The 21,442-nt window shown below is 43.2% G+C and overlaps 6 protein-coding genes across 7 annotated transcripts; 3 read left to right on the forward strand and 3 right to left on the reverse strand.

Annotated features, from left to right (window-relative positions):
* Positions 1-6,575: 6,575 nt before the first annotated feature.
* Positions 6,576-11,520, forward strand: LOC131668726 (inositol-trisphosphate 3-kinase homolog). Its single transcript, XM_058943121.1, has 5 exons — positions 6,576-6,988; positions 9,519-9,923; positions 10,010-10,218; positions 10,307-10,778; positions 10,911-11,520. Exons 1-5 carry the CDS (start codon positions 6,872-6,874, stop codon positions 11,109-11,111), a joined length of 1,404 nt encoding a protein of 467 aa, XP_058799104.1. The 5' UTR covers positions 6,576-6,871; the 3' UTR covers positions 11,112-11,520.
* A 98-nt stretch (positions 11,521-11,618) lies between these two features.
* Positions 11,619-13,896, reverse strand: LOC131668793 (RNA-splicing ligase RtcB homolog). The gene is made up of 9 exons (XM_058943227.1): positions 13,707-13,896; positions 13,441-13,636; positions 13,231-13,361; positions 13,031-13,157; positions 12,853-12,959; positions 12,619-12,778; positions 12,223-12,533; positions 11,975-12,139; positions 11,619-11,906 (listed from the first exon to the last, which is right to left on the reverse strand). The coding sequence occupies exons 1-9, from the start codon at positions 13,800-13,802 to the stop codon at positions 11,679-11,681; spliced, it is 1,521 nt and encodes a 506-aa protein (XP_058799210.1). The 5' UTR covers positions 13,803-13,896; the 3' UTR covers positions 11,619-11,678.
* A 145-nt stretch (positions 13,897-14,041) lies between these two features.
* On the forward strand, positions 14,042-15,464 carry LOC131668795 (uncharacterized). Its single transcript, XM_058943231.1, has 6 exons — positions 14,042-14,198; positions 14,337-14,463; positions 14,539-14,660; positions 14,733-14,854; positions 14,925-15,001; positions 15,138-15,464. Exons 2-6 carry the CDS (start codon positions 14,340-14,342, stop codon positions 15,296-15,298), a joined length of 606 nt encoding a protein of 201 aa, XP_058799214.1. The 5' UTR covers positions 14,042-14,198; positions 14,337-14,339; the 3' UTR covers positions 15,299-15,464.
* Positions 15,465-15,511: 47 nt separating this feature from the next.
* LOC131668796 (uncharacterized) lies at positions 15,512-16,261 on the reverse strand. Its single transcript, XM_058943232.1, has 3 exons — positions 16,034-16,261; positions 15,747-15,959; positions 15,512-15,663 (listed from the first exon to the last, which is right to left on the reverse strand). Exons 1-3 carry the CDS (start codon positions 16,119-16,121, stop codon positions 15,512-15,514), a joined length of 453 nt encoding a protein of 150 aa, XP_058799215.1. The 5' UTR covers positions 16,122-16,261.
* Positions 16,262-16,399: 138 nt separating this feature from the next.
* LOC131668797 (NADH dehydrogenase [ubiquinone] 1 beta subcomplex subunit 11, mitochondrial) lies at positions 16,400-17,512 on the forward strand. The gene has a single exon (XM_058943233.1). It carries the CDS (start codon positions 16,627-16,629, stop codon positions 17,074-17,076), a length of 450 nt encoding a protein of 149 aa, XP_058799216.1. The 5' UTR covers positions 16,400-16,626; the 3' UTR covers positions 17,077-17,512.
* A 338-nt stretch (positions 17,513-17,850) lies between these two features.
* LOC131668794 (Golgi reassembly-stacking protein 2) lies at positions 17,851-21,377 on the reverse strand. Of its 2 annotated transcripts, none has more exons than XM_058943228.1 (9): positions 21,249-21,377; positions 20,167-20,455; positions 19,896-20,042; positions 19,739-19,819; positions 19,464-19,667; positions 19,129-19,346; positions 18,969-19,053; positions 18,492-18,885; positions 17,851-18,427 (listed from the first exon to the last, which is right to left on the reverse strand). In XM_058943228.1, exons 3-9 carry the CDS (start codon positions 19,956-19,958, stop codon positions 18,111-18,113), a joined length of 1,362 nt encoding a protein of 453 aa, XP_058799211.1. In that variant the 5' UTR covers positions 19,959-20,042; positions 20,167-20,455; positions 21,249-21,377; the 3' UTR covers positions 17,851-18,110. The 2 variants fall into 2 exon arrangements, with proteins under 2 accessions (XP_058799211.1, XP_058799212.1); XM_058943229.1 differs by having other exon boundaries at positions 21,253-21,376.
* Positions 21,378-21,442: the final 65 nt, after the last annotated feature.

The raw sequence follows: 21,442 nt of genomic DNA on the forward strand, positions 1-21,442 counted from the left end.
TGATATACTGATACAGATAATGATATCTCCCCCCTTTCCCCTGCCCACTCCACTTTTCTCAAAAAGTATAATTTACATGCGAGCAGGCTGCTACTCATACCTACAGTTTATAGAGACTATTTAGTTTTGCAGTTGCAAGCAAGAAAAAATTGTAAATTAACAATTTTGGTTATAATAACGAAATGGCAACTTTGGCATATTGTTCGATCAAGTTCAAAATCGCAGCTATTGAAAAATCAATTACAAAATTAATTTGAAAAAAATCTCTAGGCTCCAGCAGTAGACTACTTGCATGTAAGTTTTACTCTGAGAAAAGTATGGCGGACAGAGGGAATTGGCTATTCATTTCTACTGGGATGCTTGAACTATAATGAATCTACATGCCAATGAGAAATTACGATGTACAGATTTACGCGTAAGATACGAACATTTTTTCTCAAGCGAGAAATTGCGAAAACAAAGAGGATGCATGATTTTCGTATTAATTCAGCACAAAAAATAATCATGTTTGCAAACGCAGCCACTTTAGCGGGCAAAAATTTAGTTTTGCAATGTGCTTACATTAATTAACGATTCATCAACTTTTCATGATGCATTGTTTCCTTGTGCACTTTTAGGAGCCACTTCTTGGACTAAAATACACCACTTGTTCTGCCTTCAATGGCGGACAGTTGAATTTTATCGATAATTTCCATGTAGAAAGCCTTCGGCAACACTATGGTAAAACTTTGAACACAAAACTGTAAGTTTTGCAATATTTGCAATTGTTTGAGAAAAAGTCGATAACCGTCAAAGTAGTACATTACGATATAAGTGCGGGAATAGTACATTACGATACAGGTGCGGGAAAGTAGATTCTTGTCTCGTGCGGCGTTTGAGCGAAGTGAGTCCCGAATATGTGTCGTATTGTATTTTTTGACACGACGTGTGAAAAGTGCGAATTTTAATGCAAGTTTCTCGCTGAGCATACGGGAAAGATGCACTTTGCGCACCAAGTGTCAAAAAAAACATTGCCTACTTATTTTTATCAAATAATATCAAAGTTAAAGGCTTTTCGCGTATATTGAAAACCGTAGACTTGTTACTTTTGGAACTAGAAAAGCAATTGAAAAAAAATGTAGGGAAATATTGATTTAGACGCATATAACGAGTGTACGGAGAGTCGACCATAATGCAAGAAAGGAGACGAAAGAGTCATGCGATCGTGGTTGGCGCAACGACCCCCGTGACCGCGACGGTCTTCGGATCCTTGCGAATGAATTCCGGCGGATCGCCGTGCGGCGAAGTGTCGTCGCGAAACAGCCGTTACGGCGAAAGTACGCGCACCGGAAAAGAGCGAGAAAAGAGCGAGCCTGTAATCTGGCCGCAGGAAACGCGTCGATGGTAGCGGTGGGGCAGGGGGGGGGGGCGAGGGGGGAGAATCTACGTGTCAAAAGTCACGTATTTCATCGGCGACCGCGCGCGCGCGCGCACGATGCATCGCCAGTCATGCTCGATGCGCGCGCGCGCGGACACACCCCTTCTCCGCGTTCTCCTTTTATGACGCGATCACGCCACGTAAAGAGCTTCGGCTGCATTCATTACTCTGCCATTGCACCTATCGCCCGACGGGACTCAGCGCGCGGCTTCTCGCGGCAAATCGGGTTTCTTTTAGGAAGCATCGCCGGCCTTTTTTTACACCTCTTTTTTCATTCGCCGCGACGTTCCGCTCTGGGCCGCTCGCCCGCCTCGATTCCCGTTTGTATTTCGCGTTATCGAAGGCGCCGCGACCGAGCGCGAAGACGATATTTCGAACAGCAATCGGCTCTTGCGCGATTGCTTTTGGAAATACTTTCCGAAAGAAGACGCGCCACGCTCGGTCGGCTGGTCGCCATTGTTCTCCCAGAGACAACGGCGCGCTCTCTTGCTTCGAGTGGGAGCGGTCGCCACCTGCCTCGAGGGTCACGCATCGATCCCGCAAAGCCCTCTTTGACGTAATAAGGGAAAACGGTAGTGCGGCTCGACGGGGATAGGCGCGCCACTCTCTCTCTCTCTCTCTCTCGCTCGTCGCATCCGCAGAACCGGTTGCAGAACGCTCTGCCCGCTGGATTTATGTCTGCTCTCGTGCCGGGCGTCCGCGTCGCCGTGCGAACAAAGGACGAAGCTTGCCCGTGCTTATTTTCGTCCCGATCGCTATTCTCTTTTTGCGCTTTTCGCGAGTCGCCGCCTCCTCAAGGATCCTTATTTAACCGTATTCAAAAATAGACCGTTAGCGCGGACGAGGTGGTCCGGCAAGGAGAAACCCAGGGGTTTTCTGCGGGGCACCTCTGTCGCGGCCTCGATACCAGCGCAAATTGCAGCGGGCAAAGAGGCTTTCTTGATGCAATTGTCAGTCGACTCGAAAAACAAATACGGACCGCCGATTCGATCAGCACGGGAAGCACGGGAAAATAAAAAGTCTCCCCGTCGTTTGACGTGCACGCGTATGCTAAGTAAGGCTCGGCGTCGCGTGACTCGCGTTACAGGTGCTCCCACCTGCCGACTCGCGGTCTAGCGCTTTGACCGATAAGATACATCTTTCGTCGAGGGGCTGGCGAGGACACTCGAAGCACCGAGTCCGATTAACGTTCGCGCGCCTTGTGCCCTCGATCTCCTAACTACTGTACCGTCGGTTTCAAAATGACGGCCGCTTGGCTTCCGGAGCTTGTATTCTTGCGAGAGGAAAGAAAATAACGAAAATCGTACGAAAATGGGATTTGCAATCGATTCATTCGTCAGCGCTTCTTCTAGATCAATTAGCAGAGCCGTGGCGGCAATCGTGCGATTTCGTCAGAGAAGCTTGAAACGTCAAACGTCGGGCAACAAAATAAATTCAGCTTCTAGTCTTCCTGAGGCGACTGCGCTGGACTTAAAAAAATATTATAAATAGTTTATCTGTAAATAACAACCTCCGGCGATAAAAGACTACCTCGCGAACGGTTTGTTCGATTACTTTCGGATTAGATGCAAAACGTTAATAAGCTTTGAGCTTTTTAATTTTGCATAAATCTTTGAACCCGATAGCCGAAGTAAAATAGCATTTTTGAAAATGAATGCACGGCGAACGGAATGGCTTAACTTTTATAAGGTAGGACTTGAACATTTGAGTAATTTACGTTGAAAGATTTAGGAAAGATCGAGAAGCTCGGACGGAAGCTTTTCGATGTTTTGCCTCAGATTCGAATGTAATCGGACAGGTCACAAGACGGGATAATTTCTTTTTCGGAGACTGCCGTTTACGCGTAAACTAATTGATTTTTTGCAATTCCAGCGGCGTTGCTTCAGGAAGACTTGAAATATTTTTTTCGTCCCGGCGTTTTCGCCTTCTCTGACGACAGCTGCGCGAGGTTACCCGTGTCGGAGTCAGCGTCAGCTCGAAAGGTCAGTGTTGTTTTTCCCTTTCGATTGGCGCCACGGCTTTGCTAGTAGATCCAGATGAAATAAACGCTTCGAAAGCGAAGCGACGGACAGATGCTGATTAATCCTGTCGATTCGCGATAGACAGGCTGTCGACTGGACGATACAGCGAGCGTGGCGCAATAACGAATAGAAAGGCGTTGTTTTTCCTTATCAATCGGCGAGCTACGTTCGATCTCGCTTATCGAAGCGATGTCCGAGGTGACTACTATCTACTTGACCATTCATCGATTTCGTCGACCTCCGACATGTTAATTAGCGAGGCGCTCGGGCGCTCGTTCCAACGAGGAGAAAGAAAGACGAGGATGCGAGCATGGTTTCTCGATTCCCGAGGAGATACAGAGTCGCCAAACAGTCTGCCACGAAGTGTTCCGCTTTCGTCGACGAGCGTCGCTGCTTCTGGCGCCTGGCCAAAGTGTACAATGACACGAATAAGCAATCTCAACGATTCGAAAACTCGTTGGACGCTCGCTGCCTTTGATTTTTGGCTTTTCTTTCCACTTTCCTCCTCGCGTGCATTTCGATCGGGGAACCAGCTCTCGGCCCGTTCCGATGAATTTAACGCGACGTTACTTCGGAAGGTAGAGGCTTGTGCTGTCGTCGCGCCAATTAACTGGACGATCGCGGTTTTTCCGTCAGCTGCAGCTCCAGCGCTCGGCGAACAAATCGACGCAGCGCGTGAAAGCGACGCCACGGAGTTCCCTCCGTTTGTTATTTCTTATTTTGAGCAACTTGTAGAACTGGTAGACGGCGCTCGTTTTATTTGGAGCCGCGCCGCGAACCGAAAATAGCTAATTGCCCGATGCGACGATCCGATAAAACACTATGTCCACAAATAAATCAAGCGGCCGGAGCGCAATAATAATAACGATAACGATAATAAGCGGCGCGTGCGCTCGGTATAAATGTAAATCTCGCGCTCGCGCGTTACGCAACGCGTCGGCTGAAAGGCACGACGCTGTGTTCTCGCGCGTTAATCAACCGGCCCCGATGATCGAGCGTTGAGGCTACAGTTGACGCGCGTCGCGCTTCCTCGCGCCATTAATCCCTCCGAAATTTTACGAGCCAACACGTGCCACGCCGCGCTCAGCAACTTTCTAATTATGCGACGCGCCGATAGTTCGTCGCGCCGCGGCCAAGTGTCGCCGCGACCCTCACCCAATTTCGCGAGACAATGCGTAATAAATTTATTACGCGCCGAAAATAAAAAAAAGAAAAAGGAAACGCGAGCGAGTTGCTCGATCTGCTTTCGCCTCGGAGAGGGGCAGGGAGAAAGACTTGATTCATCGCCGGCGAGCATTGTCGCATTGTCGCGGCGAGGACAAAGATCCTTTCGCTGAGTCGATAGTCGCGCGCTATTATTCAATTCGGCCGCGCGAGCAACGAAGAAAGTGCAACGCGCCGCGTACGGGCGTGAGTCACGCCGACGCGATAACGCAGCTCCTCATTGACAATTGCGCGTTTCAGTTTTTCTTTATTTTTTGTTTACACGGAGGCGGACCGACTCATTGCGCCTGTTATTCGAAGGAAAACTCGCTGACGAAGAAAGTCGCGGTTTTTTTCCGGGACGAATCGCGCGTTCGATTGTTATTAATTTGTACTCGCGAGTTTGCGATTGTTTTCTTTCTCTCGTCCGGAAACACTTGCCTTCGGCGAGAATGGCGCGTCTCTCGCGGCGTCGTCGCCCTGATTTCTGGTTCCGCCGCGATAACGAAAATGCCTCCTTCACGCGAACGCGCTCGATGCGACCTTTATCCAGTTGCAAGTACGCTCTTCGATTCGATAAGCGCCAATAATACTCTCTCGAGAAGCTTTCGCGTTCGGCTAGTCGGCGCACTGGATGACGTTGGAAACGGTAGCGCGGCGGGAATCGAAATGGGCTGCTTTTCGTCATTTTTCTCTTTTTCTCTCGCAAGAGTGGGATCGACGAGTCTTCGATCGCGTTCATGAATGGGATCCGGGGAGAGAAAAAAGGCATCGAATATTCACGCGAGAATACGCGAAGAGACGCGCGCCGCGGGTAAAGAGACTTCGCGGCTCAATGGAGTATCGAGACGGGCTCGCGAGCTCGCTAAGTAGGCACATAACGAACGCGTTGCACAACGCGACGCCTTGGTTAGAGCGTAGGCGCGATGCGCGCAATCGGAAGTAGGTGTAGACTCTGGCGTCGTTTTCGACGGCAACTTGGCAACGATCGTTGCTCCCCGACCGACGAGACTTCTCGTCCGGGGATAACGTTGCTAAGCTCGGAGAGATACGTCGGCAAGTTATTTTCACCCAGAAGTAGGAGAAGCTATTGAGTGGCGCCTTGGCGCCGTTAAAGCTGATTCGGGCTTTCATCATACTCGCGTTAAAGCTTATCACTCTCTCTCTCTCTCTCTCTCTCCTCTGACGTTCAGCGTGCGCGATTGTCTGCAGCGCTATATTCGCGCAATGGCATTTCGGCGAGTTTGATAATTAGGCGCGAGACTGCCGAGCGCGATCGTCATTATGAAATTCAGCTCTCCTTTTCTCTCGCGCCGACAAAAATTGTTTATCGTTGTTGCAGAGTAAACATATTTTTCAAAGCTAAACTTTATAGCCTTCTATTATCGTTTATTTGCATATAATGCATCGCGTCGGTTGAAATTGAGCAGTGACGGCGGCCGAAAGAGGCAGTCTCGCGCATCCTTTCCACCAAAAATTTTATTGTTACGTCGAGCAGTATCGCAGTTATTTTTAAACGCGCAGACATTCTTATCGCTCGCGATCTAGACGAAACCAACTCACAGTCGAACGTTGTTTTGCCCGCCTGGAATTCGTCGACATTGGCGTTCGTACCTGTACTCTCCGTTCGATCACTGCTTCGGAACGAAAGCAGGACGAGACAATCAGCTCATTAGTTGAGAGCGAGAGAGAAGAGGCAAAGCAGGCGCATGATAATTCACAATAGTTATCTCGGCGAGAGCGAAAAAAAAACAAACGCGCGCGCGAGAGAGAGAGAGAGAGAGTGGAGTACAGTAGTAAAGCAAGTAGTAGGGGAGAGGCAGTAGCGCGGCGGTGGCGGCGGTGGCGGCGGTGGCGGCGGCGGTGGCGGCGGCGGCGACGGCGGGGCAATAAAAGAAGGTAGGCGCAGGCGGGGACGCACAGTGTTAGCGAAACGTCCTTTCGGTGCGCGCACGCGGCGGCCGACAGCGCGAGATCCAGTTCGGCTTCTGGCAGCACGCACGCGTGTGGTGCGCCGGCGCCACCCACCCAGTAGTGCTGCGAATCCCTGACAGTGCGCCCGTATTATCGCAGGCGCGGTTGTGACGAAAGGTCAACCTCCGTCTTTCTCTCTCGTCGTTGTTTTTATGACGGTGTGCTTTGGCCGAGGAAAACGTGCGCTGCATGTTATGCGCCGAGCAGCAGCGCCCAAGGAAACAAAAGAGCAAGCGAGTTCCGATAAACATTGAGGATGTCGAGTAGTGTGTGTCACGCTCCACTCCCGGCGAGGATGGAGGCCTTCACGACGCGTATTTGCCTTAGGGCGGTAGATCAGTACGAGAAGCTTCTACAGTCTCATTTCAACAAGGTTCGTTTTTCCTCTCTCCCTCTCACTCTGTCTCTCACTCTCTCGTATAAATACGCAATCACGCATAGTTCGGGACGGCGCGTGTCGCGCGTGTCGCGCGTGTCGCGCGCGTCGCGCGTTCGAGGAAAACAGGCAGCGCGACCGAGCGGCGTTTCGTTATTAATGCGCGAGCCCCAGGCGACGAACGGTGCAGAAAAGAGAATATCGGACGAAGGAGGGCCATCGATTCGTCGCGGCGACGAGAACGAACGGCCGAACTCTCGTTGAAAAGCCGCACGCGAAAGTTTGGCCGGGCGCGTAGGCGTGGGATTTCGGAATCACCGTTAAGCTCTTTCCTCGAGCTCTCCTGGCGCTCGTGCGTCACGCCGAGAGTCCGAAGTCGAGAAAGTCGCGGCAGCCCGTTCTCCTTTTCTCCTTTTCTCCTTCTCGCCTCTCTCGCCGAGAGGTCCGCGTCGCGCGTGTGCGCGTTCACGGCGGCGCTTTTCCGTGGGAAACGCGCGCGCAGGAGTGCCTTCCGCGGGAAGGGCGGCCGCCGCCGAGAGGAAGGAGCGCGCGGCTATTTATAGGGTCGGAGCCCGCCGAGCCCGTTCTCGCCGCGCGAACAGACCGCGCGGCGGCCCTTTCCCAGCGCGAGCCGCACACGTGCGTGCCGCGCGCGCGCGCACGCGCCTCCGAGGTCGAGCTCCGCGAGAGGAGCTCGCGCGCCCGGCGGCTCGCGTGCCGATCGTCGCGCGCGCGCGCGCTTCCTCTCCGGGCCGGAGCCGGACGCTCGATCGCTCCGCGGGCACTCGCATCCGGCGCGCGGACGTTATCGCGCGTCCGCCGACGGTCCCCTCGGTCGCGCCGTCTTCGAGGAAGCGCGCGAGTCAACGACCACGGCGATGCGAACGGGCCACGCGAGGCCACTAGCGTGCACCTCGCTCCGCTGCGCGATTCGACGCGCGCCGCCGACCTTTCGGCGAAATGTCTCGACTGCATATAAATAGATTGGATCAGGTGTGCGTCAGCGAGGTTGCGCAATGTTTGATTTTTCTTTCTTCGTTATTCCTGCTTTTAAATCAGCATTTGTAATCTCTCTGTCTCTCTCTCTCCTGTCTATTTGTTTCTTCTGGACGTCTGTGCGCGCCTAAGGTTGCTTAGCATATAGGTCGCACGCGTACGAACGGTCGCGACATCGAGCGAGCTTTGCGCGAAAAACTGCGCGCACATCGAGCGATCTGCGGCGCGCGACCGCGCTGCCGATAAGCGAGCTATGAATACGGACGCGCTCTCGGCAGGTATGTGCAATTACTGTCGCTCGCAGCGGCGCCAACGCGTGCGTGACATCGTGCCCGCGCCCCACGGATCGCCGGTCCGATCAACCGCCCGACCAGCCGTGTCAATGGGCGCCTCATCGGCATACGTATCCTCCTATCTCGCCGCGTGAAAGTATTCCGAATGCTTGCCGCCTGAAGTCACCGTTCGAACGATCTAAGCTCGCGTTTTGGACAATGGCTCTGGTTGATGCACGACGGGCTCGCTCTCGATTTTCGAAATCCAAGCGCGCGCGTCACTTTTGCCGTTGCCTCGATTCCTAATCGCGCTAATCAAGCTCCAAGCGAGCACGAGTCCCGATTCCAATTTCCAATCTCCAATCTCCTCGTAATCTGCAGATTGAAGCGAAAAACGAAGAGGTCGTTCGGTTTCCCGGCCTTCGATGAGCGAGCGAGTAGCCAGAAAATAATTGATCGATTGATTAGTTTCAAAGTTTTGTTGACCAATGCTAAAACAAATAACTATGTATGTATAACATTCTTACCAAGAGTAGTTGGTTTGACAAAATTAAGTTTGGGTACAAAGCTGTTTACACGTTATCGTGTAACGGAAATGAAGCAAGGACCTATATCACGGTTTTTCTATAAAGTAAACTTTTCTTGGTCGAGAATGAATTGGCAGCTTCTGCATGCAGTAGCTCGATCGATATGAAATAAGGATCGAGTGTAGTTGGCAAAAACAGCAGTCTTATAAGCAAGTCAAATTGTAAAAGATGAGAGAGATGAAAGAGAGAGAGAGGCACGCTTTTTATCGGCAACGCGCATTGACGCACGACTCGCGAGCGCGTTCGCCTTCTCTCTCTCTCTCACTCCACCGCGCGATCGCATCTTCCTTTGCGCAACTCCGCGAGCAGTCGACCGGGCTACGGTAAACCGCGCGAACGCCGAGCAGGTAGCGTGTCTCACCGTGACTCACGCGCAACTCTCATTGTACAAATATTGTCGTCGTGCGTCTATAATTAACGACGAGCGTTCAGCGAGATTCGGCGTCGACGGACGCTCGACTGGTCACTCGAATCGACCAATTCGAAAACAAACTACGGCAATGGGTCGTCGAACGCGCGCGCGCGCATCCAATTTTCCAACGTCACCTTTCGAAGCTCTGCCGACGAGATTTGCACGCCCTTCCGCCTTCGCGAATGGCGTGCCGTCCGCTCGCCTCGTTTGCCCCGTTCGCCGACACGCTCTCAACCAGCCTCGCGTTTCGCCCTTTGCAGCCGTCGAGCGGCAAGGAGACGTCGACAGCGGCAGCGTCGCGACTGCCCAGAGACACGAAGGAGCAGCGCCGACTGAAGGATGCAGCGGCGAGCACCTACTCGGCCGTCAACGCCTTCCGGCAGTGGAGACGCAGCAACAACAGCCACCACGGCAACAACAGGTCGAGTAGCGCGGGCTCGAGCCCGAGCAGCGCCAAGCAGATGCTGCTCGCCAACAACAACAGAAACGTGGCGCTGGCGCGCGATCAAGCGGCAGCGGCGAAGGGCGTCACGAACGGCACGGCCGGGCCGCCGAACTGGCCGCCCGCCGACGCGGCGACTTTGCACAAGCTGGAGCAGTTCCCGCTGGTGCTGTCCGACGCCACCATGCCGGACGAAGACCTGTCGCTCAAGTTCCTCGCACTGGTGAGTCGACGCGTCGGCCCTCGACGGCAAGCGCCGCGCGCGATCGCGTCCAAGCTAAGCTCTTGCCAACCCGTGCTCTGTCGTAGAACGCGCTGGACCTGACGGCGCCGGCGAGCGACGTCCTGCTGAAGAACAGGCTCAAGTCGTGGTTCCAGCTGTCGGGCCACAAGGACAGCTTCGCGCCCGCGGGTCCCGGCACGGTCTGGAAGAGGCGGACCGGCGGCGCCGAGAACACCGAGCGCATGGTTTACGAGGCGCTGAGCAAGGACCAGGCGCTCAAGGACTGCATACCCAGGTAATTGGATGTCGCGCCAACGAAACCGTCGCTCGTCCGTCGTTCGCCCATTGCTCGTCGTTACCACCACGATCGCTTTGGTGCGCAGGTATTACCGCGAAGTGGAATACCGGGGCGAGACCTTTATCGAGCTGCAAGATCTGCTGTTTGGATTCAACGAGCCCCACGTCATGGACATCAAGCTGGGCACGCGCACGTTCCTCGAGTCCGAAGTGTCGAAGACGACGGCGCGCCCGGATCTCTACCAGAAGATGATCGCGGTCGACCCAAACGCGCCTACCGTCGAGGAGCACGAGCAGCGTGCAGTGACCAAGCTGCGCTACATGCAGTTTCGGGAACAACAGAGCTCCACCTGCAGTCACGGCTTCAGGATCGAGGCGATGAAGCTACCTAGCATACCGCCGATCACAGATTTGAAGACTGTCAAGGATCACAAACACGTGCTCGAGACGATGAGGCGCTTTCTCAAAGGCAAGCCCGAGATGAAAGACCAGCTGCTCGATCGGCTGCGAGAACTCAGGCTCAAGGTCGAGCAATCGGAGTACTTCCAAACTCACGAGGTGTGTTGACGATTTTTCTTTCTTTTTTTTTTTCCCCTCTTTCGACTTATCCAATTGGCTATTGTCTCGATCGCACGAGATTCCCGAGTGATTCATAGGCCAACAACGAACGATGTCTCTGCTTTGTTGCAGGTGATTGGCAGCAGTATTTTCATGATTTACGACGACAGGAAAGTCGGTGTTTGGTTAATCGACTTTGCAAAAACGTGCCAAGTACCGGCCGGTTGCAAATTAACTCATCGACGAGATTGGCAACAAGGCAATCACGAGGAAGGTTTCCTACTTGGTCTTGACAATCTGATAGCCACCCTCGAAGAAGTCGATGTTAATTGAACGCAGCGCTTGCGCTTTCGACTGATTATTTATTCTATTTTGTACATACATACAAACGATAAGAAAACTCTGGTCTGATTATAAAAATCGCTGCTTTCGCAATGTGACGTTCGATAAGCTGTACTTAGAAAAGTCTGATATTTAAATAGTGCGAGTGTGAACGTGTGAGTGTATTGTATTTAAGTGTAAATTTGTAAAGTTTTCTTCTCTACTTTTACTCACGAATATTTGACGACTTTTAGAGTGATGTACAAATTTCTTCCGAACGTTCGATGAAAAAAAAACAAGTATTTGCGTAACTCTAGTTTTACCGAAACTTCTAAGTTTCTTTGTTAGAAATATTTTTCTACAGATAATTATGCAATTTGATAAAATATCACATATATCTACCAAATAAATAATTATTGCATTATAAATAACCTTTACTCATTTGACTCCTACTCTTCTCGTCGGAAACAAAAATTGCTGCGAATATTTTTCTAAAAAATTTTTTTATTTAGCCTTACTTATAGTAAATTGTAGAAATCCATATAAAGTATTAGGAAACACAACTGCCAGTGACAACTTTCATCCCTTGATTACAGCTATTGGCCTTAGTTTGATACACTTTTGCGAAATGCCAGCTGCGTGACATGTATTTACAACGTCGGTAACGTTTTTATAAGATTCTGGAGCTTCTTCCATGACTAATTTTGGTGAAGCTACTCGAATTGAAATACCCATGTCTTCTAATTTGTTTAGTACGCTTTGGTAATCTAAATTTCTGCGGGACTTTGCACGAGACAGCGCTCGACCCTGTAAATATTTATTAATTAAAGTGTTAAAAACTAAAAATAGCAAAATCTAAGTATTATTGCACTTACGGCTCCATGGCACGTCGAACCAAACGTTTCTTTCATTCCTTGTTCAGTACCGGTAAGTACATAACTGCACGTGCCCATTGTACCTCCAATTAATACTGGCTGGCCTGTTAACTGGTAATCTACTGGAATTAAAGGATGATGAGGTGGAAAAGCTCTTGTTGATCCCTAAAACAATCATCAATTAAATTGTTTTAAAAAATATTAAAAATTGTTTGAATTGCTTATTGAATTAAATAAAATCTACTAACTTTTCTGTGAACCAAAAGAGTTTTTGGCTTTCCATCAACCATGTGTTCTTCAATTTTTGCGATGTTATGTGAAACATCGTAAATAACATGCATATCTAAATCATCCGGCGACATGTTGAACTGTTTCGCAAATGCTTGTCGACTTAAAAACGTCATCGAACTGCGATTCACCCACGCAAAGTTTGCAGCTGCGGCCATAGACTTCAAATAATCTTGCCCTTCTTGAGAATTAATGTGAGCACAGGCAAGCTGTCTGTCATTTACTTCTATGTTATCTCTTTTCATTGCTTTCTCCATTAAAACCAAGGCATCTAAAATACAAATTGGATTAGTTAAAACATATAATAGCTTAAAATACATAATCTCGATTTATTAAATCATTGTTCTAATTCTAACCTGTAGCCACTTGATGTCCGAAACCTCGACTCCCAGAGTGAATCATAACACATATTTGACCCTTTTCTTCAATACCCATTTTACTTGCTGCTGACTTGTTATAAATTTCATCTACAACTTGAATTTCAGCGTAGTGATTACCAGCTCCCAAAGTTCCTAACTAAAATAGCAAAAAAAAATATTTCTCATATATTTCAAAATGTATTTAAAAAGATTTCTTTTTTTAAGATGTACCTGTGGGAGACCACGCTTTTTTGCTCTCATGGATACCTTTGATGGGTCTGCATTTAACATTCTACCATATTCTTCACAATGTTCTTTATCTTCAGCCCAAATGTAGCCTATTGTATAAAATTAAAATTTTTAACAAACTGAAAGAATAAATTGACAATAGTCAAAAAAAAAATTGTACCTTCTCTAAGAGACCAATCCATACCCATTTCTAATGCTTCTTCCAAATCTCTAGCATTCATAGGAATGATTCCTTTTGAGCCCACTCCTACTGGTATGTGGTCAAACATGCTTTGAGCTAATTGTTCCTTTATAAATAAATGAGATATAGATTATTCATTGCTTAAAGTCACATTATTGCACTTATTTTTAATGTTATACCTTGACTGGCTGAACATCTTTTTCATATAAATTTGTTCTTAAAAGTCTGACTCCACAATTAATATCAAATCCTACACCACCAGGTGAAACAATAGACTTTGGATCATCCATATCAAAAGCTGCCATGTTTCCTATAAGATCAAACTCAGCTGTTGTAATATTTTATATATATAAATTTATAGTAGTCAATAAGTATGGACAGTGAATTACCAATAGCAAAACCATAACCAGAATGTACATCTGGCAAACCAACTGATTTTCCTACAATACCAGGAAGTGCCGCAACATTTGCAATTTGTTTAACTCCTGGTAAAAATCCTCCTACAGCCCCTGGCCTACATGAATTCCTCAGCTCTTCCAACATCAATTTTTCAAGTGTATTATTAACATAAAATACACCTTCAACCTGATAACGAATATTACAACATAAATGTTCTGATTGAAAAAGGTTGTTTTAAAGCTAATGCACTAGTAACCTTCATATTTGGTTGAAAGCCTTTTTTAATTCTCCAGCAATGATCACTGAGCTTTTCTAAATACTTTAACTCCTCGTTATACTGTCGAACAACCATTTTCGAAATTCTTTAATTATCACACACTACTAATATATAAATAATTGTTCACAACTGTATTTCTTAATTTAACTGCTTATTTCTATAGAGCTTACACCGGAATTAATTTAATCAGTATTCGTATTTATCCGGCACTTTTTAAGGTTATGATCGTGCTCTTGCGTATATTAATTACGTACGCCATTCTCTGTAGCTTTTATAGTTTATGTGATAGAGTCATTATAGCAGCCGTTGGTGTTGGCGCCGTTGACGGTTGAGACGGCATTTAAATTCATAACAAACTGGTGCACGTGCGGAAACTTTACAGAATATATAATTGTTTTTTAAGATTTTGTGGAAGTTTATAAACAAAATATAAAATGTGTATGGTGCGAGATTAAGCTTTTAGTGCTAATCGTATGTATTATTAATCTTTTATTGATTATATTTTTTGTTAACATTTGTTTATTGTGCTACTACAATCTTTTTTAAATGATTATGCATAAAAAATTTGAAATATTTAGAAGATAATAAATATTCAATACATTTTTAAAGAAAATGGAGGAAATATTAGCTCTAAAAAAGAAAAATTCATCCAACAGTCCTACAAAAATAAAAGAAATATTGCAGCAGATATCAAATACTCGTTTGGACAGTGATAAAATTTCTTACAAGTTGGAAGGTATCTTATCACAAATAATCAAGTATGTCTGATTAATTATCAATATTTAATTTCTTAAACTTTAAATTGTTTTAGAAAATGAAACTAGAATCAATGAGTTGTCAAAAGAAGTATTTACTTTACGAGAACAATTTGAATCAGAGACACAAATTCTAGAAAGTAAAATTAATGAATCAGTAGAACAGAAATCGTTATTGGTTAGTATAAATGTTAATCTTTATACATTTATTTACTGGAAAATTGCTTTAATAATTCTTACTTCAATATAGGAAAACTTGAATGAAGAAAAAGAAAACGCATCTTTATCTTTAAAAGAATTGGAAACTCAGCATAAAACAATGAAGAGAACAAAGCCTAGTTTAAGTGATCAGCAACTTCTAGAAACTGGAAAGTAAGTTAATTTATCTTGCTACTTGCTTTCTCATATTAAAGCCATTATTACAATGCATATATTCTTGCAGGCGAAAACATAAATTATACAAAGAGTTTACAGGAATCAGATGGGATTACTCTGCTCCAGAAAATGTTATTGAAGGATGTATCCTTTCTATGCAATTTAAATTTTTTATTTAAAACTCTAAAGAATAAATATTCATATGTAATACTTGGAAATAGTATTTTACTTTTATAATTTTCGATCATTGAAATAATAAGCTCCTTAAGAAACGTTATAGTTATTACAAATAAGAAAGATTTTATAGAGAAAATTTCCTACAAATGTGATACGGGTTATAAAACTATAAGGGAGCTGCTATGGAGAGATATACGATGCTCTACAATGGAAAGCAAGGCAAGAGAGGAATGTTGTAAGGAGAATAAACCAGTAAATAAATAAGTACATAGTTGTTTTATGTAATGGACTGCAAAACAAATATTTAAAAAAATATTTTTCATGACAATAACTTATTTTCACAAATTTAAGAATTAAGAAATGACTTTAAAATATTCATTTACTAAACCCTACTTTATATATATATACATTATATTTTACAGTGCACAATATATAAAAATTCTTAGAAGTTTTAACATACTTTTGATAATTAAGCAATCATTTACTGTATACTTTGTTTTTAACTATCATAAACGAAAAATATGTAGCATAAAATGATAAAACAAGTGAAACTCCTGACACAACAATAACTGCTACAATGAAAAACATTATGCAGCTCAAAGTAGTTAGTCCAACTGTCAATAGTAACACTGTAAAGAAAAATAGAACTTGTATTTGTTACAATGAGAAATGACCACGTATAGCCTTATCAAAAATAGTATTAGTCTTTTACCTTCAATTATCATGAAACTTGAAAAAGTAATTGCAACATTGATAACAACAAATGTTATTAATAAAGCAATAGGGATTGCAAACATTGCTATTACAATGATGCAAATCAATAATAGAAGTGGATGTGATAGCATGAATTGCATCACATAATTCAATTTTTCATAAATTTTTTCATCTTCCCAGAGCTTTTTACATCTATGCCTGAATTTTAAGCCTGTAAATAAACAACTACATGAAATTATCAGCCAAATATTTTAATTTTAGTTATATCAATGAATAAACACTTGCACCGATTTCTCAAATTATAAATATAATCAATGTTTGTTTTGTCATCGTGGTCGTGACTATGAGAATTGTTGTGCTTAGAAGTCGTCATTTTTAGATTTATTGCTAGATGATTCTAATAGGCAAAGTATTTTCAGCACATTTTCCACACTTCATATACTTGCTTCTTCAATTTACGCTAATAGCGTAGCAAGCTTAAATGACCTCGTATATTACGGTCAAATGTAAACAAATAAATCGTGAATTAAGAAATTCTAACGCGCGCGCGCGCGCGTGTGTGTGTGTGTGTGTGTGTGTGTATAATAATCTACATACGATTTTTTCTGCTAGTGACAAAAACTGTACTGTTAATTTAATTTGAAAAATTGTCCAAAAGTCTACATCCATAATCATATTCCACAGGACTACCTATCATAGTCGCCTAATCCATGGTAAATCAGCTTCGAAAAATTTCCTTTTGCGCGAGCGCCGCATGTCTGCTACTCGCATAAGTAGGCCGCCGCTTCTTTGCAGTCAGCTGAGAGATTTCATAACGTGTAAGTTTTTCGGTGCGTTGAGATTTTGAGAGCAACTTGGAAAATCAAGTGGTTTCGAGGATGTCGGGTCTTTTACGTTTCCAAGGCATCCGGCAAGTGGTCAGCAGATTGGTTCAACGTCGCTCTGTCGGCACTTCCAACGCCAAGAAGAGCGACACGATCACTACAACACCCAGCATTACTACCAGCACTTCTACAGCTGAGTGCACTCCAAAAAAAAACTGGATATCTTACGGTTTCAGCGATGTCAGCCAGGATCTCGACCGACATCTCATGCATTTAAGCTTTTTCGTCGGCATATCCATTTTGTTCACTCTAGGGGGTTATGTTATTATCTACATGCCAGACTTCAAAATGAAAGACTGGTATCAGAGAGAAGGTTACATAGAGCTTAGACGAAGAGAGCGACTAGGATTGCCAAAGATCGACATCAATCTCGTTGATCCAGCTAAGGTCAAGTTGCCCAGTGATGAAGAGCTCAGAGCACAAAATATTGAGATCATCATATGAAGAAGTTTATCAAGAGTATGCTGTTTGTTGATCTTGTGGCAAGACTTGTTAAAGCTGTGTTATATGATATTGTTCAGTTCTTGTTTTTAAAATGTAATGATATGTGAGTCAAATACAGGAATAGACTCCTTCATTATTGCCTATAAAATTTTTCTTCACTCGAAATTATAACACTCTTTACTAATATTGTTTCAAAGAGCCACATACTAACTTGTCCTTTTCAGAGCTAACTTTAGCTTTGATATATATTTTAAGCTTAGCAAATACAATGAATTGGAGGATATTATAGTTATAATAAAGTGTGAGCGAAAGTCCCTAATTTTTCTTTATATAAACAGTTTATTCGAGAAATTATAGCAGCATGATATAACTTTGTGTAATTTATACAAAAAGTAAAATATATATTAGTCATACAAAAACCATAAAATGCTCAGTTTTTTAATTACAATATATCACTTAAATAGATAACAATGCAATAAAATATTTTCTGATGCTTCAAATTATCTTAATTAAATTGTTCAATAATTGGGTAAGTAATTGAATTAAATTCAAGTTATATTTGTACGAAAAAGAAATTCAAGTTAGCAGGATTAATGAATTCAATAATAATATTAAAGGTACTTCAATTGACATAATTAATTACAGCCAGTAGAAATACACAATTTTAAAACAAACAATGAAGCTTACACTATAAATAAATATCGAAACTTAATATTTGAAAATTATCATTGGAACTTTGAATTCTCTTTTAAAAATTTTTAGATCAAAAGATAATTAACAAAGTTACCATTTCTTTATTTACAATACAAATACAGTAGCTTTTGCAACTTTATCAATTTTCATGAAAAGATCTACTGCATTTTTTCAGATTATTACAACTCATTATACCAAAGATGTATCATTCATTTTCATCTTTGTAAATGCAAATTTTTCTCTGAAAATCAGTCAATTATACCAGTGTTCCCTCACGCACATCACAATCGTAATAATTTTGGTTTTTCACTTTCTCTTCAAACTTCCAATTTAGTTCTCTGTTATTGTGCTGGCGGCAGTACAAAATTAGAGCTGGGATTCTGATTCTGTTGCATTGGTGGCTGATAATACGGTGAGTTTTGTGGCATAGATGCACTGACAGTGATTGGCGGCATTCCAGGCAACGAAATTGGAGTTGTCACAACTTGAGGTTGGGATGCATTATAATTCGGTATGCTTACAGACACCGATGTCGGTGGAGCATTGTAGTTTTGATAGAAAGTATTATCAATTGGGCTCTGTGATGAGAATGTTGGCAATGGTGGATTCATTGGCATTCCTGGAATATTAGGCATCCCATGATCTGCAGGTTCTATAGCTGGAAATTTATTAGACACTAATTATCATTTCTTTTGAGCCTCAATCTATTGTATTTTACTTACTTTGAGGAGAGAATTGTGGAGAACTCATAAAAGAATGTTGCGGAGAGTACATTGGTACTTGTTGTGATGAATACATGGGAATGGTCTGTGCCTGCTGAGGTGAATATATAGTGTTAGGTGTAAATATTTCACTAGTTGTCTCAGTGACATTTGAATCTAGTTGTGGTGTAAAATGATATTGAGATGGCATAGGTGTAGTTATAGGATGAGACACAGAAATAGCTTCTTTTGTTTTTGCAGCATCTGCAGAAGGTGAAACAAAGCTTGGAGGTGGCAGATTTGTTGGTGTGAAACTTGTATGAGTAGTGAATTGAGAGATTGTACTTGATGTTTCAGGATTTATTGGAACATTCGGAGCCAGTTGGGCATTTGGAGCAGTGCTTTGAACAGTTGTCTGTATGAAAAAAATTACAAATTAAAAAATAACTTGAGAAACATTTATAAACATTTTTTATCATTATCTAAAATTAGACTTACTGAAGAAATATGAACAGATTTGTGATCTGCATTACTTCTAACTGGTATTCTGTGCAGATAACCATATCCAATGCCACAACCAAGACTAAAAAAAAACATGTTACAATCAATAGAGCAGCTCATCTCATAACAAGTTAAATGTTCTTTAATATTTTATTACCTTCCTTCACCTCCCCATGTGGTGTTAGGCGTGATTGTTACCTCTCTGCAAGAGTCATCATCTATATTATAAACATACAGCTTGAGAGGCCTAGATTCATGGGCTTCAATCAATGAAAATAAATCTTCGCTTTCATGTAAAACAGAATCTGATCCAATAATATAATCTGTGAATGGTCTCAATCCAGCTAATTCAGCAGGTGAAGATGGGTGCACTTCCTGAAATTTCATATTATTAATAAAAACATTTAATATTGACATCGGTCTATAGGTAATTCTTCTTAATTTGTAATTGATAAAAATATGGACAATATACAAAATTGATAAAATACTTGCCAGAACATGCCAGACATTTTCATTAGCACCTTCAAATGAGCAAAACCTAATACTGACTCCTAATAGACCTTGACCTCCCCATGTCATGCTAGGCATTATTGTACTTTGTCTAATAGATTGAGTTTTACTACTGTAAACTGTTATAGATAATTCCTTATCTACTCCAGCTTTTAAGAGTTCTTTAAGCGTATCATTATCTTGATCCTGTAATAAAACAACAAAATAAAATAAGACTGCTTGTCATCGTACCATGAGCAATCATAGACATAACTTACTAAACGCGTATTTCCTATAGCCACTATAAAATCGAAAAAAGCTTCGAGGCCTGCTTTCTGCCCGGGTGAGCCATCCTGCACCTAAAGCACAAACATTAAAGAGAATATTTAAATAGCCTGGACCCGTATAAAGCACATGTTTGACAGTTTGCCTCACCCGCAATACATGGTAGCCTTCTGTTCCTCCGCCGGGTATCTCTATACTATGAGAACCTCCCATCTTACAGTTGTTCTTGCCACGAGTCTATCAAATGTTCAAATTTCTCAAGACACCACAGGCAACCATAAATGTCGTGGGAATGATCTGTCAGCACAAGAGTTACTTTTATTGTCGAATGCAAAATTACGTGGCACGGATGGCTTAAATTTAAAGCCATGAGCCGTATTCTAGCTGTAGATTGATGTCGGAGAAAAACGATACCCGATACCTGCACTCTGCTGGAAATTCGACCGAAGCTTGCAAACTGGTCTATTTGTTGTTGACAAACGTGGCGAAACAACTTTTTTACAGCTCCACTTGTTGATTGTTCATTTTTCAACATACGTATCACGTATTTTCACTCTGTTATTTACGATTGTTTGCAACGGAAAATAAAGTTATTCAATGAGTAAGTAAATGACGATCGATCAAGCAGTTTCTCGGATTGGCGTTGCGATCGCTTTGCTTGATTTTCATTCGATTGTTGTCCATCTCATCTTATCGTCAGCTGTTTTATGCTTCAAGAGAGAAAAATAAAAATGTGGTGTTGTTCTGCAGAAATATGTTTATCGTGAAAGTTATTAATTTTGATTACTGATCTTTTCCCAATAATTTTTCCATTCATGATTTACGGGTGAGTTTTTGGTTCTTTAAGTGTTACAATCTATTGTACCATGTTTTCTTACGTTAAATCATTTTTAATAATGCTGTGGTTGGTTTTGTATATATCAATGCTTAAACCAGTCACGTGTACTCGTCTAAGACTACATCGTTTACGCTTCTGAATGAAGATCTCAATCGCTTTTTCAAATAATATTTTATTTGCTTTTACAATGAGTTATTGTAAATCTGTGTATTGTAAAGTCACGTATATCGTTATCGTTTAGCAGATATAACCTCAAATTATATAATTTTACAAAAACATTTTAATTTCAACAAACAATAGATTTATTAAAAATGAAATGTTATTTTGTCGAACGAAATAATTGTCATTCGAAATAGACTAAAAAATGTTGAATTGCTTGCAGAAAAAGTGGCAAGTTCATACAATTGTATCGACAAAATTAATTCATAATTTTTATTCGATTTATTTTTCGTGAGTGCAGTATTATTGCTATATTGTGTCAATAATAATGAATTGTTTAATTAACAATGAAGATATCTATGTTCTTTGAAAATTGAACATTGTTATGTCGTTCGTTAAACTGTGAACACGGCTATTACTACTTTATCCATAAATAGTAATGTTTGATGGATCAAGTAGAGCTGCATGTTATGAAAATAATTCATTCGAATAAATCTTGTTTATACCTACGAAAGAAGAAAAGTTTTTAAATAGTTCTGGCTACGAAGTGTGGTTTGCACAAAAACGTTTCAATCGGAATTCATCGAATACCCATCCCAGGCAAACGAGCATCGTGCTGAAGTAACGCCGAAAGCTCGAACAAACTGCCGTAGAACACGATATAGCAAGCGATCCTCTGGCGTACGAAGGGACGGCATAC

The sequence above is a fragment of the Phymastichus coffea genome, unplaced genomic scaffold (assembly GCF_024137745.1).
Source record: "Phymastichus coffea isolate CEN01 unplaced genomic scaffold, Cenicafe_Pcof_1.1 PCOF00083, whole genome shotgun sequence".
NCBI classification, from domain to species: Eukaryota; Metazoa; Arthropoda; class Insecta; order Hymenoptera; family Eulophidae; genus Phymastichus; species Phymastichus coffea.